General features: G+C 38.6%; 1 protein-coding gene across 1 annotated transcript; it reads left to right on the forward strand.

The window, feature by feature from the left end:
* Positions 1–9,943: 9,943 nt before the first annotated feature.
* LOC126627765 (auxin-responsive protein SAUR36-like) lies at positions 9,944–11,310 on the forward strand. Its single transcript, XM_050297310.1, has one exon. It carries the CDS (start codon positions 10,551–10,553, stop codon positions 11,064–11,066), a length of 516 nt encoding a protein of 171 aa, XP_050153267.1. The 5' UTR covers positions 9,944–10,550; the 3' UTR covers positions 11,067–11,310.
* The last annotated feature ends 5,432 nt before the right edge of the window (positions 11,311–16,742 follow it).

Raw genomic sequence — 16,742 nt, forward strand, 5'->3', positions numbered from 1 at the left:
TGAAGTTCTATTTGCATATTTTATTGTTGCATTTTTCTGTATATATATTTGTGTTTGTCTACAGGAACATACGAATCTGAAGTTCATAATTATTTCGAAACCTAAAGTTTTTATAAACATGCCTTGTTTGAAAACCTGAAGTTTTCCTTAAAAACATCACCCATGAAAACCCGAAGCTTTTTCATGCAAATTTAAATCAATACATGTCTATTAGAACTTGAATGTTCTACTACTATGTAAATGGATTGATTTCTTTTCTCCATTACATTAATCACATCATATCCATTTATTTTGTGATAGGAACATGTCGAATTTGAACAAACTCAACTTCACTGCTTTAGAGGTCTCTAGAAGAAACTACCTCAAGTGAGTCCAAGATGTGAAGCTCCACCTCATTGCAAAGAATTTGTGTTCTACCATTGAAGATGAGACGGACAACCCGATTGGCGAAGCTGAGAAAGCCACTGCCATGATCTTCATCTGAAGACATATTCGTGATGCACTGCAAATCGAGTACCTTGCTGAGTAAGATACGCAAGCACTCTGGGTCACTTTGGCTAATCACTTTGATCACCAAAAAGACATCTTTTTGCCTGAAGCAAGACATGAATGGCAGCATTTGCGCTTTCCAAGACTTTAAGTCTGTGAATGAATATAATTCTGAAGTTTGTCGAATCTAATCTCTTCTCAAGTTCTGTAACGAGACCTTGACCGAAGAGGATCTCCTAGAGACCTAACTATTCGACCTTCTCTGTTATTAATATTGTCTTGCATAAAAAATATAGAGCTCAGAAGTTCACTAAGTTTTGGATTTGATCTCTGTTTTACTTATCGCTGAAAAGCAGAATCAGTTGTTGATGAAAAATCATCAAGGTTGACCTACTGAGGCGACTGTTGTTCCTGAAACACATTATAGCACAAACAAATGCCTAAAATGCCAAAATAGGCATGGTAGGGGCAGCCAGAAGCCACCCCATCAAATTCAACAGAATCAAGGCCCATCTAAGGGAGGAAACCTAGCCTAGAATCACCCTAACCTCACTCCCAATGCCCTAAACTTCAAGAATAAGAGAAAAGCACCTGAAACCATGGATGCGGACATGTGTTATCGTTGTGGTCCAAAGGACCATTGGTTCCGTGTTTTCCAAGCTCCCCAGAAGGTTGTAGCTGAATATCATTATCATCGTAAAAAGTTTGAATCAAACTTTGTGCAAGTGGATGAATCAGAGAGTACCAAGAATGAGGTTTCTAACTTTTAAGAGGCTATGACCCCTATGGAAGATTAGAATCTTATACATAAACTATTTTTCTAGTTGAAATTTAGACAATGAGGCCGAATTCCACCTAGTGGCCGAACCCTCCCTTGTTATTGGTTTAATTTTGAACAATTTTCCTTTATGTTTGGATTATTTGTTGGTTATTTGTTTTTGGATATTAAGTTAATTACCATCCTTGAATACTTAAGTTATTTTGAATGGATATTTGTTTTTAGAACTTTTATGCATGTGACCGATTCAAATTAATTTTTATTCTAGGTATGACTAGTGGGAAAGTTAGTTGTTTGGCTAATAATGCAACCACGCACACCATTTTGCTTGAACGCATCTATTTCACTAACTTCATACCTAAGAATACACCTTTGAAAACCTTCTTAAGCGCATCCAGCCTGATCGAAAGATATGGTAAGGCACGTATAATGTTGTCCAATGGTACAATTTTAACCATTGATGAGGCACTTTGTTCTCTGCGTTCTGGAAGAACATTGTTAAATTTTAAGGACATTAGAAATAGTAATTACCACGCTGAAACCTATGTAGAAAACGGAGTTGAATTTATGTGCATAACTTCCTTCGAATATGGCTAGAAGCGTATTCTAGAGAAGATGGAGCATATCCTAAGTGGTTTGTGTACTACGACCTTACGCCCTATAGAAAGCCACTATGTGGCCGGCCCTACCTCTAGGATCACGCACGAAATTACACTTTGACATGATTATTTGGGACACCTTAAACGAACAGCGATGCGTTATATCCTCAAATCATCACACGGGCATCTACTAACCCGAAGCTTAGGTTTGATTCAAGGAATCGTATGTCAAACTTATTCTATGAGAAAACTTATTATTAAGCCTTTTTATGACAGTATTCGTTCGAATCCTCTTATTTTTCTACAAATGATTTAGGGGGACGTTTGTGGACTGATTCACCCTCCCTACAGACCATTTAGATATTTTTATGGTTTTGGTTGACACTTCCACACGTTGGTCACACATGTGCTTGTTGTCCATAAGGAATGTTACATTCTCCAAACCGTTGGCTCAGGTTATCATGCTTAGGGCTCACTACCCTGATTATCCGATCAAATCTATTTGATTAGATAATGATGGAGAATTCACATCTAAAACTTTTGATGACTATTACATGTCGGTTTGGCAGATGCATTCATTAAGTGCTTATAAATGATTGCTCGATAGTTGGTTATACGTACCAAGTTCCCCATCGCTGCTTAGGGGCCATGCAATATTGCACGTAGCCATGTTGGTCCGCATGATGCCTGTTGCGACCCAACCATATATCGCCCTTCTGTTGGTTACCGTATACAAACCCAACATATCAAATTTGCATGTTTTTGGTTGTGCAGTCTATATGCCGATTTTGCTGCCCGATTTTGCTGCCCTTACATACAAAAATGGGGCCTCAGTGAAAGATGGGAATCTATGCCGGATATGATTCTCCTTCAATTATTCGTTACTTAGAACCTTTGACAGGCAATTTATTTATCGCTCATTTTGTGGATTGTCACTTCTATGAGACATTATTCCCATCGTTAAGAGGAGATAAGAACGTTAACGTTCCTGATGAACAACGCGAATTATGGTGGACGACTCCCACTTTGTCTCATTTAGATCATTTCACCGATCAATCTGAGACTGAAATGCAGCGCATATTAAATCTTTAGAGCATAGCTTAGAGCATGCCAGATGTTTTCAACGATCTAGCGCGAGTGACAAGATCACATATTACAGTTGCAAATGTGCCTGCAAAGATGGATGTACCAAATGTACAACGGACTTCCCTCATGGAGGCCCAGGACACCACTTTGGCCGATCTACGTATATTAGCGGCTAGCCAATCATCCGCCCCTACACATAAGCGTGGCATACTACTTGGTTCAAAGGATTCACACCCTCGAAAGAGGAAACCCACGGCATAGGCACCTGAATAGCTTACCGTGAATCCGTCTGTCGCTTACTTATTTTATCCAACTCATGAGGAAATTCTAGATTACGGAAGCATCCTTAAAGAAATGAATCCACCTCCCAAGAATCATGAGATTTTGGTCCATTATGCTAGCTTGGATGACATTGAACCCCGTTCCGTTGATGAATGTTGACGTAGAACCGATTGGTCAAACTGAAAACAAGCAATCCAAGTCCAACTCGATTCGTTTGTGAAACATAAGGTGTTTGGACCTGTAGCTCCTACTCCTGCACATATGAAGTCCGTTTGCTACAACTGAGTTTTTGTTCGGAAGAGTAATGAGAATAACGAAAAAGTGCATTACAAAGCTTGTCTTGTTGCGCAAGGCTTCTCACAATGCCCCAAAATTAACTATGACAAAACTTATTCACCCGTTATGAATGTGATTACTTTTCGCTACCTTATCAGTTTGGTAATTTTTGAAAAACTGAGTATGCAGTTGATGGACGTAGTAACTGCGTATTTCTATGGAGATCTTGATATGAAAATTTATAAGAAAGTTCTCGAATGAATTACATTGACTGGATCAAATATTTTCAAACTCTGGAACTCACTCTCAAATCGGTTGAGGCGTTCACTCTGCGGTTTGAAGCAATCTGGAAGAATGTGGTATAACCATTTGAGTGAGTATTTGACTAGTCAGGGATATGTGAACAATGAACTATGCCCTTGTGTGTTCATTAAGAAGTCACATTCCGGTTTTGCGATAGTTGCAGTATATGTTGATGACAAGAATCTCATCGGAACTCCTGAAGAGCTGGCTAGAACTGCCGCACACCTAAAGTCAGAATTTGAGATGAAAGATCTAGGAAAGACTTGATACTGTCTCAATCTCGAGATAGAGCACCGCTCAGATGGAATCTTAGTACATCAATCAAACTACATCCATAAGGTGTTGTACCACTTTAACGAGGATAAAACGAAACCTTTAAGTACTCCTATAGTCGTTCGATCGCTAAATGCAAAACGAGATCCTTTCTGTTCGAAGGAGGATGATGAAGAGATTTTGGAGCCTGAAGTTCCTTAAGTGTGATAGGCGCTTTATTGTACTTAGCTCAATGCTCTAGACCCGACATCTCTTTCGCTATTTATCTTTTGGCAAGATACAGTAATGCACTAACACGCAGACACTGGACTGGTGTTAAAGACATTTTTTGCTGCTTTAAGGGTACTACGGATTTGGGCTTGTTCTATCCCTACGAATCCTTGAGTGATGTCGCACCCTCCGTATCTCAAGTTATTTCTCACCTTGTTGGTTATGTGACGTATGATACTTATCTGATCCGCACAAGGCATGCTCTCAAATGGGTTATGTCATTACCGTTTGAGGCACTGCAATCTATTGGAGGTCAACTAAACAGACCTTAGTTGCCACTTCGTCTAACCATACTGAAATTCTCACCTTACATAAAGCAACTCGAGAATGCTTTTGGTTGAGAGCAGTTGTAGGCCATATTCGAAGCTCCTGTGATCTTTACCTTATTGTTGATGTCCCCGATGATGATTTATAAAGACAACGCAGCATGCATCGAACAGCTCAAGAAGGGTTACATCAAAGGAGACAACACCAAGCACATTAGGCCGAAGTTCTTCTTCTCACATAAACAATAAGAGCATCAAAAGATTGAAGTCACACAAATCCGTTCATAAGACAATCTAGCCGACCTCTTCACCAAATCACTACCGAATGCGACGTTTTAGAAGCTTGTTCAAGGAATTGGTATGAGTAAACTTTCTGAGTTGTAACATGTTAGTTATCTTTGGAATTGTGTCAAACTCAGGGAGAGTATCCTGAAGTATACTTGCTTGATCTTAATGTACTCTTTATCCCTACAATTAGGAGCATTTTTTTTCACTGGGTTTTGGCTACTTAACGAGATTTTGACAAGGCACCCACCTTGGGTTGATCATATCCCTGATGACATCCCGTAGACATTTCATTTGACTTTGCATTTCTTACGCATTTTTCCTTAGACTATGGGTTTTGTCCCTACTCGGGGTTTTACCACAACCATAGGATTTTTTGTGAGACTTACTTTCCTTATGCAAGTTCCTACCTTATTGAGAATAGCGTGTTCTTAGAATCAATGTCGACGAGTCGACTTCCTCATCCTCTACATGATGCCAAATCTACTTGAGTATTTACACACTCAAGGATGAGTGTTATAAACTTCTTGTTTAAGTATGATTGTGTAAATCTTAGATTAGATTTTATTCTAGTTATTCTTCCCTATTAGGACTTGTATTCCTTGGAGGAGAAGGGTTTCTTCTCTCTTATTACTATAAATAAAGGCATTGCGTAGGGGGAATAAGACACATCCTCTACATAACCCTACAAACACATTTCTCTGTCTCTCTCTCTCTATTCTCTATCGTTGACCTCCTTCTCTCATCAGTTAAATATAAGCCACAACATTACTAGCATTCTCTTTTATCTTTTTTCTTTACCACAATTAATTCATGAACTAAATTGCAATCACAGGACACAAGGGGCCGGCATGGAGTAGTGTATCACATAGTCAGTAGTGTCCGCATAAATAGCGACAGTAAACATATTGAAAAACACAGCTGAGACATGTTAATCTAGATTCTTGAAAGGTTGCACGCTTGCAATTGCATGCAGCTGAATCTTAGTAAAACTAGGAGTCATGTTCATGAAAAAAATCCATGTCACGCTTCTGCTTTTTATGTTGCATGCCAAAACATGTCGGCTGACAAATGTTTCTTTTCAATCATGCATGGAATATGAACGTATTGTCTCTAACTTGTTAATTACGATATGCATAATTTGTCAGGTGTGAGATTTTATCAAAAAATGTTTCGGTATTAGTCGAAGTGGGATTAAAATATTTAAACTCTTCTTCTCTCAAATGTACAGTCGATGTGAGAGATTTCAACACACATAAGCCAATTTAAACAAGTGCTTCAATTTCCCTTTTGACACCATAAGGCTAGGGCTAAATTAAAATTATTTCTACAAATTATAATTGTAATCAAACCAAAAAAAATTATCTTTACAAATTAGCTAAAAATTAAAATTTAGTTAGTCATCTAATTGTAATCAAATAAGTCAAACAACACGTAGTTTTCATTCAAACACCAAAATAATATAATCAAAAGTTGACTGTTGTTCAATCGATCAAAAAATTAGTTGAATGTTTTTTAATTTTATTGATATTTTGCAGAATAAATTATAGTTTAAAACATAGACAATTTTGATCATGAATCATGAAGGTTTTATATTGAATTTAGCCTCTCTTTATCATCCCAGTTCTTTGATTTGGGGTCAGTACGCAAAGATTTAAGGTCATTTCTTTAATTTATTCTTCATTTCTAAGTTCTCAAAATCGTAACTTTAACAATGTAACAAGATGATTAATTTTGTAAGTTTTATGTACAGAAATTGTACCTGCACATAAGTCGCGAAGAAATGGAAGAAAATGAAGGGAAGAGAAAAGATATTAATTGTACGTAGCCTAATTGGACAAATAAAACCCTAATCATCGTATTAGTACGGTGTACGGTATTCAAATTGTAAGTAACTTCTCTTTCTCTAGAAGGTAGCATCTATGATCTACCTCACCTGAAAATAAGTAGCCAAAAATCATATTAAAATCCAAAAGTAAGGATGGGCAACGGTTATGGCGGGCGGGTAATCGCGGTTATTTACCTATAACTGTTTATGCTCATATATGTATAACTGTTTACCCGTTGGGTAACTGCCTAAACGGTTATACACATACCCATAACCGTTTATAAACGGTTAACCATACTCATAACCGCATACCCATTTAACCGTAACCATTTAATACCTGTTTGCCCATTTACCATTTTTAACCCGTTTATCTTTTTTTTTTTTTTTACCATTTACCCCCTTTTCACCATTCTACATGTTTTTTAACAACTTGAAAATTAAAAAAAAAAATTATCATAATTTTCTTTTCTTTTTCTGACAATTAAACACCGTTATAGGTACATTCATCATACATTTCCGTATTTTAATTTTTTAAGTCCTTATACCATTCCAATAATTGAAATAATAGTTTACGGAATATATTTTTAACTGTTATCAAATGAAGGTAATATAATATTTGCTAAGTATTCTTGGGTTACGAAAACTGTTTAGAAGATAGTATTCTTGGGTTATCTAACTTATAATGTAAAGTATTAACATAATATATATAATGAGCTACATTATATTATAATTAGCTATATAAACCATGCACTATAGTCAATAGCATTGATCTAAGTTTTGTTCGATAGAGAACATGGTTAGGAGAAAGATTACACTTGTTGACCATGAATCATGTCTTTTCGGCAACAATCAAAAGATGCAACACTCAAATTGAAGAGCTGTGATTGTTGGGTTAATAACACAACTTCTCATCCCCCGTCAAACAGCCGCATATATATATATATATATATATATATATATATATATATATATATATATATATAATTTTATTTTTAAAATATTCAACATTACATATATAAGATAAATGGGTAAACGGTTACCCATTTATAACCGCGATTAATACCCATAACTACCCATTTAAATTTCACAGGTAAACGATTATACCTATAATCGTTTATTTATCTAAACAGTTACCCATAACCATAACCGTGACCGCGGATATTTTTACCATCCCTATCCAAAAGCTATCGAGCCATGCAGAGATTCCCTCCTTCAAAGGTAGGCCTGGCAATTCCTGACACGACCCGATAACCCGACACGACACGACACGAAATTAACAGGTGTTCGGGTCGACACGATAACAAAACGGGTCGTTATCGGGTAACCCGATAAGCACCTGTTAAGATAACGGGTTGGTTCGGGTATACACGTGGGTAACACGATACACGATAAGCAGAATATTAATTAAATAATTTTATAACCCTAAAAAAATACTATAATAATTATATATATTAATTTAACAATTTTATACCCCTAAAAACTATAATAATTATACATACAAAATAAATAGATTTAAATCTACTTAATAAATAAATAAATATATATATATACACACACACACCATTGAACTTCATGGGATACGAATTATACGAAACTAATTTCAACGATCCAACCGTCAAACTTGTTTGTATATGCTTCGAGATCGCATCAGCAAAAAATTACAAAAAACAAACATTCAGATATCAAGTAACGAGACAAAACTTTTCGACGGTTATAAACGAAAAATCACAATTTAACGGTTATTTTAACTCCGATTTTGATGAATTTTTACATCTACACTCCTTGACCCTATATGAATACAATGAATGAATTCGATCTTCAATTTAAAATATTTACACTAGTGGATACCACAAAATCTTATGTTATACTTGATGAAAGTATGAATAAACTCTTTAAGTGTTAGTGAATCTATTGTTTTGATGGGATATGCATTCTACGAAACTAGTTTCAACGATCCAACCGTCAAACATGTTTGTATATACTTCGAGATCGCATACGCCAAAAATTACAAAAAACAAACATTCAGAGATCAAGTAACGAGACAAAACTTTTTGACGGTTATAAACGAAAAATCATGATTTAACGGTTATTTTAACTCCGATTTTGATAATTTTTTATAGCTATACTTCTTGACCCTATATGAATACAATGAATGAATTCGATCTTCAATTTAAAATATTTACACACCACAAAATCTTATGTTATACTTAATGAAAATATGAATAAACTCTTAAGTATTAGTGAATCTATTGTTTTGATGAGATACGCATTTTGCAAAACTAGTTTCAACAATCTAACCGTCAAACTTGTTTGTATATGCTTCGAGATCAAATACATCAAAAATTGCAAAAAACAAACATTCAGAGATCAAGTAATGGGACAAAACTTTTCGACGGTTATAAACGAAAAATCACAATTTAACGGTTATTTTAACTCTGATTTTGATGATTTTTTATAGCTACACTCCTTGACCCTATATGAATACAATGAATGAATTCGATCTTCAATTTAAAATATTTACTCTAGGGGATACCACAAAATCTTATGTTATACTTGATGAAAGTATGAATAAACTCTTAAGTGTTAGTGAATCTATTGTTTTGATGGGATATGCATTCTATGAAACTAGTTTCAACGATCCAACCGTCAAACATGTTTGTATATACTTCAAGATCGCATACGCCAAAAATTGCAAAAAACAAACATTCAGAGATCAAGTAACGAGACAAAACTTTTCGACGGTTATAATCGAAAAATCACGATTTAACGGTTATTTTAACTCCGATTTTGATAATTTTTTACAGCTACACTCCTTGACCCTATATGAATACAATGAATGGATTTGATCTTCAATTTAAAATATTTACACTAGTGGATACCACAAAATCTTATGTTATACAATGAAAATATGAATAAACTTTAAAGTGTTAGTGAATCTATTTTTTCGATGAGATACGCATTTTGCGAAACTAGTTTCAACGATCCAACCGTCAAACCTGTTTGTATATGCTTCGAGATTGCATACACCAAAAATTGCAAAAAACAAACATTCAGTGATCAAGTAACGGGACAAAACTTTTCGACGGTTATAAACGAAAAATCACAATTTAACGGTTATTTTAACTCCGATTTTGATGATTTTTTACAGCTACACTCCTTGACCCTATATGAATACAATGAATGAATTCGATCCTCCTTCCCTTCGTACAGATTTGACTTCGTAATATTCTCCTCGTTTGAGTCATTTTCCATATCATATTTTATGTATATATAGCCCTCTCTTCTCCTCCCAAGCACTCTTTATCTCAATCCTCACCCGCCACAACCAAAACCAGAACTCAAACACACCCACCGAACCCTCATAGATCATCACCAAGAGATCAAATTCAGCTCAATTTTGTTCACTTTGAAAGAATAGTAGCTGGTGATCGAGTCCTTGTGCGTAATTCTGCTCGCCTTATCTTTTTTTTATCTTGTGTCCTCTCTTTGTTCAACATAATCATATTTTTTTGCTTCAAAAACACAATTTCAGCTACATCTCAAGCCCAAATAGTACAAATTAAGCATTTGGGTATTTTATATTTTGATGAAATACCCTAAAAGCTTGTGTAGTTGAACTGCAAAAGCCAGACCATGTCTAATATCCCCACCTTTCTCTCTGAAATCTGCTTAACCCTCTCTCGTCTCGCCATGTCCGATGCCGACCCATGGCCATTTTCTTGAAGCAAATCACTCTCTTGCGACAACCCAATTCACTTCTCAACACGAATTTCAAAACATAAAACACAGATTTTCCTCCTTTTTCCCCAGAAACAATGGCAAAATTCAGGAGATTCAAGCTCGGAAAGCGCCTTTGCCGGGTCACCCGGTGGTTCTTCGTCCGTACGACCCGACCCGAATATACCCGGCTCAATCCGGGTTCTTCCTCCTCAGCTTGCAGCTACAAACCCATGTCGAAGCTGCTCACGTGGGGCTGGAAGCTGTCCGCTGGAGCCAAATCTCTGTGCTGCAGCAAATCCGGGTCGGGTTACAAGCAGTTGGGTCAAAGCCCGGTTGAGAAAAACAAGCCTGTTACGGTTCCGAAGGGACATCTGGCTGTATACGTGGGCCAAAAGGACGGTGACTTTCAGAGAGTTTTGGTGCCCGTCATTTACTTTAACCATCCCCTGTTCGGGCAGCTTCTGAGAGAGGCTGAGGAGGAGTACGGTTATCAGCACGACGGCGGAATCACCATACCCTGCCCGATGTCGGACTTTGAGAGCGTCAAGACCCGGATCGCCGCCGGGTCGGGTCAACGGAGGCTGACGTGGAAGCGCAGCGCCACGCTTTAGGCTGATTAGTGAATAGCGATGATATGACGATAATATTCCACGAATGGATAATGATGTTTGTTAAATTTTTGTCGAGTTTTACTTTTTAGGGGTGTTTTACTTCTTTTTTTTCTTTCACTTTTTATTACTTTTTGAAGCTTTCTTTTTGTACTTTTTCTTAGATGTATATATTTACGAAAAGGGTATAATATATGTATGATTTTTTGAAAGAATAATGGTATGGACACTACATTTTAAAATCAAATTGTGTAAATTAAATGGTGTGGTTGTTGATAATTGGATTACCAATTAAGTGTTGATCAACGTGTTTATTTTTTTATTAATGACACATTATTTAGTTTGTAAATTTGGTCTCACTAGCATTATCCTCGTGAAATTGGGTTTCCTAGCCCTTTTCCAAACACACCAACTAAAATTAGCCCTCTTTCTTGACTAGTCTCTTTGGCATAAATATTTTTAAAATTGTGTCAATAATATATTAATATTGTGTCTAGAATTATTATTGTATCAATAATGAGGATATTTTTCATCAAAGGCTGATTTGGTGTAAATCCGAATCTAAAACTACATTAATAAAACTCTCTTTGTATTTAAAAAAGAAAATGGCTCTTGGGCTCCTAGAGTTCTTAGGGTTTTTCACACCGCCAGCTTTTTCGTGCTTTTTCATGATTGTTTGTACCATATTTAGGGCATCCGTATTTAGACCTTGTATAAGTACTGGGGGGACTCAAATGTAATTATGTAATAAATGAAGGGGTAAATATGTAATAAGTGAGGAGCCCTTATTCTATAAAAGGACTCCTCACTCTCCTCATTAGAGGGGGGTGAAGGTTTAGGCCATGGGAAGAGAGAAAACATTTCAGAGAGGGCAAACACAGAAAATAAGCTAGAAAGCACACTGCCTCTAGCCTTCTTGTATATTCACCATTCAGAGTGAAACAATATCAACATCAGTGTGGACGTAACCCAAACTTTGGAGTGAACCACAATACATCTTGTGTTCTTTACTTTCTTGCAGATTCATGGTCGGATTTATGTTGTTCCAAGACCCCTTCGGTTTTGTGCATCAACATTTGGTGCCGTATATGGGAAACGACACGAAAAGTTATGTCGGTTGTCTTTCATTTTTTCATCTCACCACCGTGAGACCTCATCACTGTCCACCGTGAATTTACAGAAACCGAAGAACCTAAAAAACCTCACTCTTTGGGCTTTTCTAGAAAATCTTCGTAGGCTCCACTTACCACATATGGGAATGAGCAGCATGAAGGTGCATCAGTTCGCACGTGCTGCATTTGGGAGCACGAACCTTCCCTCACGTTTGGCTGCACCAAATGCTCACGCCCTCTTGCTCCCAAACTGGCTAACACCGCGGCCGTTACCTCCGATTGAGACTTCTCTCTCTTTCTCGCTCTTCCAATCTCTGTCTCTTTCTGTCTCGCTCGCTCGCTCACTCGCTTGCTTCGGAACATGGACTCCACAGAGGTCAAGCAACTTGAGCGAGTCAACTCACTCCCCAACGTCAAACTGGCATTGACGAGCTGGAGCGTGAGCCTGTCCTCGGTACTCACCTCCGAGGACAACAGAAGTGCGACGAGCTCCGACAAGGTTTCGCAGATGATGACGAGCCGCTCTGGCGAGATTTTGGCGTTGTTGGTCCCGAGTTTGGTGGACCCAGCGCTCTCGACCATCGAAAAAGTGAAAGTGGTTACGCGGTCCAAGTGCGTAGGGAAGAACAACAAGGGAGTGACTTGGAGTTTCACTTCGGTGATTGGGAAGAGGTGAGAGATGGAGGACGCCGTCGTTGTGATTCCGAGCTTCATGTCTCGCACGTGCAATCACGCGGGCGGTTGTACGGCGCCTGGTTCTAGATCCTCCACCGAGATCTCACCCGTTCATTTCTTCAACATCTACGACAGCCATGGCGGTAATCAGGGAGAGCTGATCCACGGCTAGAGTTGAAGAAGGGACTCGATGACTTTTCGAAGGACGGCCTCGACTCTAATTTGGAGTATGAGTCGGAAACTGAGCCGAGTTCTGCTGCCAGTAACGACTATGAGCTCGCTCTTTCCAAGCTGGATTTACTTCAGCGGCTTCTTGATGGCCTTGAGAAACGTGGCATATCGAACCTTTCCTAATTCAGAGAGCTGTTCTTGGTGCACTTGGCCACCATCCCCGTCACCGGAACTGGCACCAACCCAGCCAGGAGTCTCGGCGCTGCCATCATCTACAACAAGCAGCATGCCTGGGATGACCACAACTCTTATCAGTGGAAACCAACTGCCAGATATGGTGACGAATGAGACGGGAGAGCTCCGGCTCAATGGTCCCACGATCATGAAATGATGGAACTTTCATCATGAAGGAGAAATGGCTTTTCTGAGAAAGCCATAGGAAAAGCAACGAAGAAGAAGATAAGCTTTCTCAATAATAAGTTTATTATTATTCCTTTTGTCTGCCATCTGCCAAAAGAAAAAAAAAAACAGAAGAGAGGGATCCACTAATCTACTCCCTGAAAAACCAAGATCTTTGTTGGAGGATTGTCGTGGGAGACTCGAGTCGACACCATGAGACGCTATTGCGAGCAATTCGAGGAGATCTTGGAGGCCGTTGTCATCACTGACAAGTTTACAGCAAGATCAAAAGGCTATGGTTTTTCCCTCCAATCATCCACTCTCCGGCCCGTTCCGCTCGACCCGATTCGGAAACGGACCACCCATTTCCCCAATGTTGCTACCAGAGCAGCCAACTCCTCCAGGCGAATCTCATTCATATCTATAAGCCCATGGGTTCCTCCACCCATGGAGGATTTCCAGTTGGCCAAACAGAGAGCAATGGAGTTCTTAGGCAGCAAAAGTGTTTTGATCGTTCTGGTAATCCTTATATCTGCTTCTGTTCTGGTACAAAGTAAGACAGATCTTAAGGTTTGCTACAGCAAGAAAAACCTGTGCTTTCTCAAGCAGGGATACTGCCTTGCGGAATGCCCATCATCTTCACCGACAGACAAAAAGGTTTATACTTTGGCTGAGGTCTCTGCTCACAATTCCACTACTAGAGCAATGATGGATGAATAGAGAAGATAAGAACTTTATCCCCCAACAGCTAGACCGCTAAGGTTGATGTGAAGGGAGAAATCTCACTGTTGCCAAGTCCCAACAGTTTTTTTTTAATGATGTGATTTACTTTTCTTATCTTTTGGTGACATCTGTATAACCCCACCAGAGGGTAATCATAAATAAAGAAAGAAGGCAGTATGCCAAAAAAAAAAAAGGGCAAAATGTCGGCAAGCCCAAATAATGGGCTAGAATGTTATGTGGAGGGCGAAGGCCCATATGCCTAAAACAGTCAGGCCCTATGGCTTCAAACTCCAACCTCCATTTAAGGTTCACCCTTTATTATCACCAACAAGTGATCAAAAGTACGTCAAGTATTCCAAAATTATTCGACAGCCTGCCGCTTTTATCACCAACTAGGTGATTAAAAGTACGTCTTGATGATCAAAAGTACGTTTAGTACTCTAAAATTATTCGGCAGCTTGCCGCTATTATCACCAACTAGGTGATCAAAAGTACATCCAGTACTCCAAAATTATTCGGCAGCCTGCCGTTATTATCACTAACCAGGTGATCAAAAGTACAACCCGTCTTCCAAAAAATCATACATGAGCATCACTCATGACAATCACCATCATATATGAGCATCACTCATGTCAATCCTATATAAACATTCATAGCATCACTCATGTCAACATTCATGAGCATTACTCATGTCAACATCCATGAGCATCACTCATGTCAATCAACATAAACATTCATGGGTATCACTCATGTCAATGAGCTTCGAAAGCTTCATTTACAAAGCTTTAGCTTCGAAAGCTTCATTTACAGAGCTCTAGCTTCAAAAGCTTCATTTATAGAGCTCTAGCTTCGAAAGCTTCATTTACAGAGCTTCAGCTTTGAAAGCTTCATTTACAGAGCTCCAGCTTCGAAAGCTTCATTTACAAGAGCTCCAGCTTCGAAAGCTTCATTTACAAAATCTCCAGCTTCGAAAGCTTCATTTACAAAGCTCCGACTTCAAAGCTTCATTTACAAAAGTTCCAGCTTCAAAGCTTCACTTTCAAAGCCTCACCTATAAAACTTCACTTTCAAAGCTTCACCTACAAAGCTTCAGTGCATGGTATACAAAGACCGCCTCCGAACAACCGCTACTTCGGCCCATACATGGATTGAATTTGAAGTCTCCAGCCAACAGCCTCTATTGACTGAAAACTTGGGGGACTACACTATGTACCATATATTGGGCTTTCGCAACTGGGTCTCATGAAAAATACGTGGGGGACTTAGCCCATTATTTATGTACTGAGGAGCGAACCCTTATTCTATAAAATGGACTTCCTCACTTTCATTAGAGAGCATCCCTTATTCATGTATTGAGGAGCGAACCCTTATTTTATAAAAGGGACTCCCTCACCTTCATTAAAGAGAGACTCTTAGCCCATAACTTATGTATTGAGGAGCGAACCCTTATTCTATAAAAGGGACTCCCTCACCTTCATTAGAAAGAGACTCTTAGCCCATCACTTATGTATTGAGGAGCGAACCCTTATTCTATAAAAGGGACTCCCTCACCTTCATTAGAGAGCATCGCCGCCAGCTGAGCAACCGCCTCGCCGCGAGCATCACTCATAACCCATCATTTATGTATTGAGAAGCGAACCCTTATTCTATAAAAAGGACTCCCTCACCATCATTAGAGAGCATCGCCGCCTGCTGAGCAACCGCCTCGCTGCGAGCATCAACTCTAACCCATCATTTATGTATTGAGGAGCGAGCCCTTATTCTATAAAAAGGACTCCCTCACCTTCAACGCCACAAATCGAGCCAACTAAGGCAACATAAGCCACAAGCCGAGCAACCACGCAACATGTGCTACTTCTAGTTGAAAATCATTTCACATTGAGCATCGCCTCATATCGAGTATCAGTTCTAGACGACATCTAGTTACTTCGGCCCACACATGGACTGAATTTCAAGTCTCCAGCCAAAAGACTCTCTTGACTGAAGACTTGGGGGACTACTGTTTGTACCATATTTAGGGCATCCGTATTTAGATCTCGTATAAATACTCAGGGGACTCAAATGTAATTATGTAATAAATGAAGGGGCAAATATGTAATAAGTGAGAAGCCCTTATTCTATAAAAGGACTCTTCACTCTCCTCATTAGAGGAGGGTGAAGATTTAGGCCATGGGAAGAGAGAAAACATCTCAGAGAGGGCAAACGTAGAAAATAGGCTAGAGAGCACACTGCCTATAACCTTCTTGTATATTCACCATTCAGAGTGAAACAATATCAACATCAGTGTGGATGTAGCCCAAACATTGGGGTGAACCACAATACATCTTGTGTTTTTTACTTTCTTGCAGATTCACGGTCGGATTTATGTTGTTCCAAGACCCCTCCGGTTTTATGCATCAACAGTGATGATCTTCAGGTTTTTTCATCAATTGAGAGCAAGTGGAAGGGTGATGAGTGGTTGAGAAAGATAGGGAGGGATAATTTTGTGTGGGATAAGTTACTAGATAACATAATAGGGCTAGTGATAATTGGGGAAAAGATAATTATGATTTTGATTAGTTTAAAAAGATGTGATAATTGGATGGTAGTGGGTCGGAAT

This window comes from Malus sylvestris, chromosome 7 (assembly GCF_916048215.2).
Source record: "Malus sylvestris chromosome 7, drMalSylv7.2, whole genome shotgun sequence".
In the NCBI taxonomy this organism is placed as follows: domain Eukaryota; kingdom Viridiplantae; phylum Streptophyta; class Magnoliopsida; order Rosales; family Rosaceae; genus Malus; species Malus sylvestris.

Bases quoted from the DNA above. Each gene is read 5' to 3' on its own strand.
- LOC126627765 (XM_050297310.1), top strand. From the start codon at position 10,551: ATGGCAAAATTCAGGAGATTCAAGCTCGGAAAGCGCCTTTGCCGGGTC.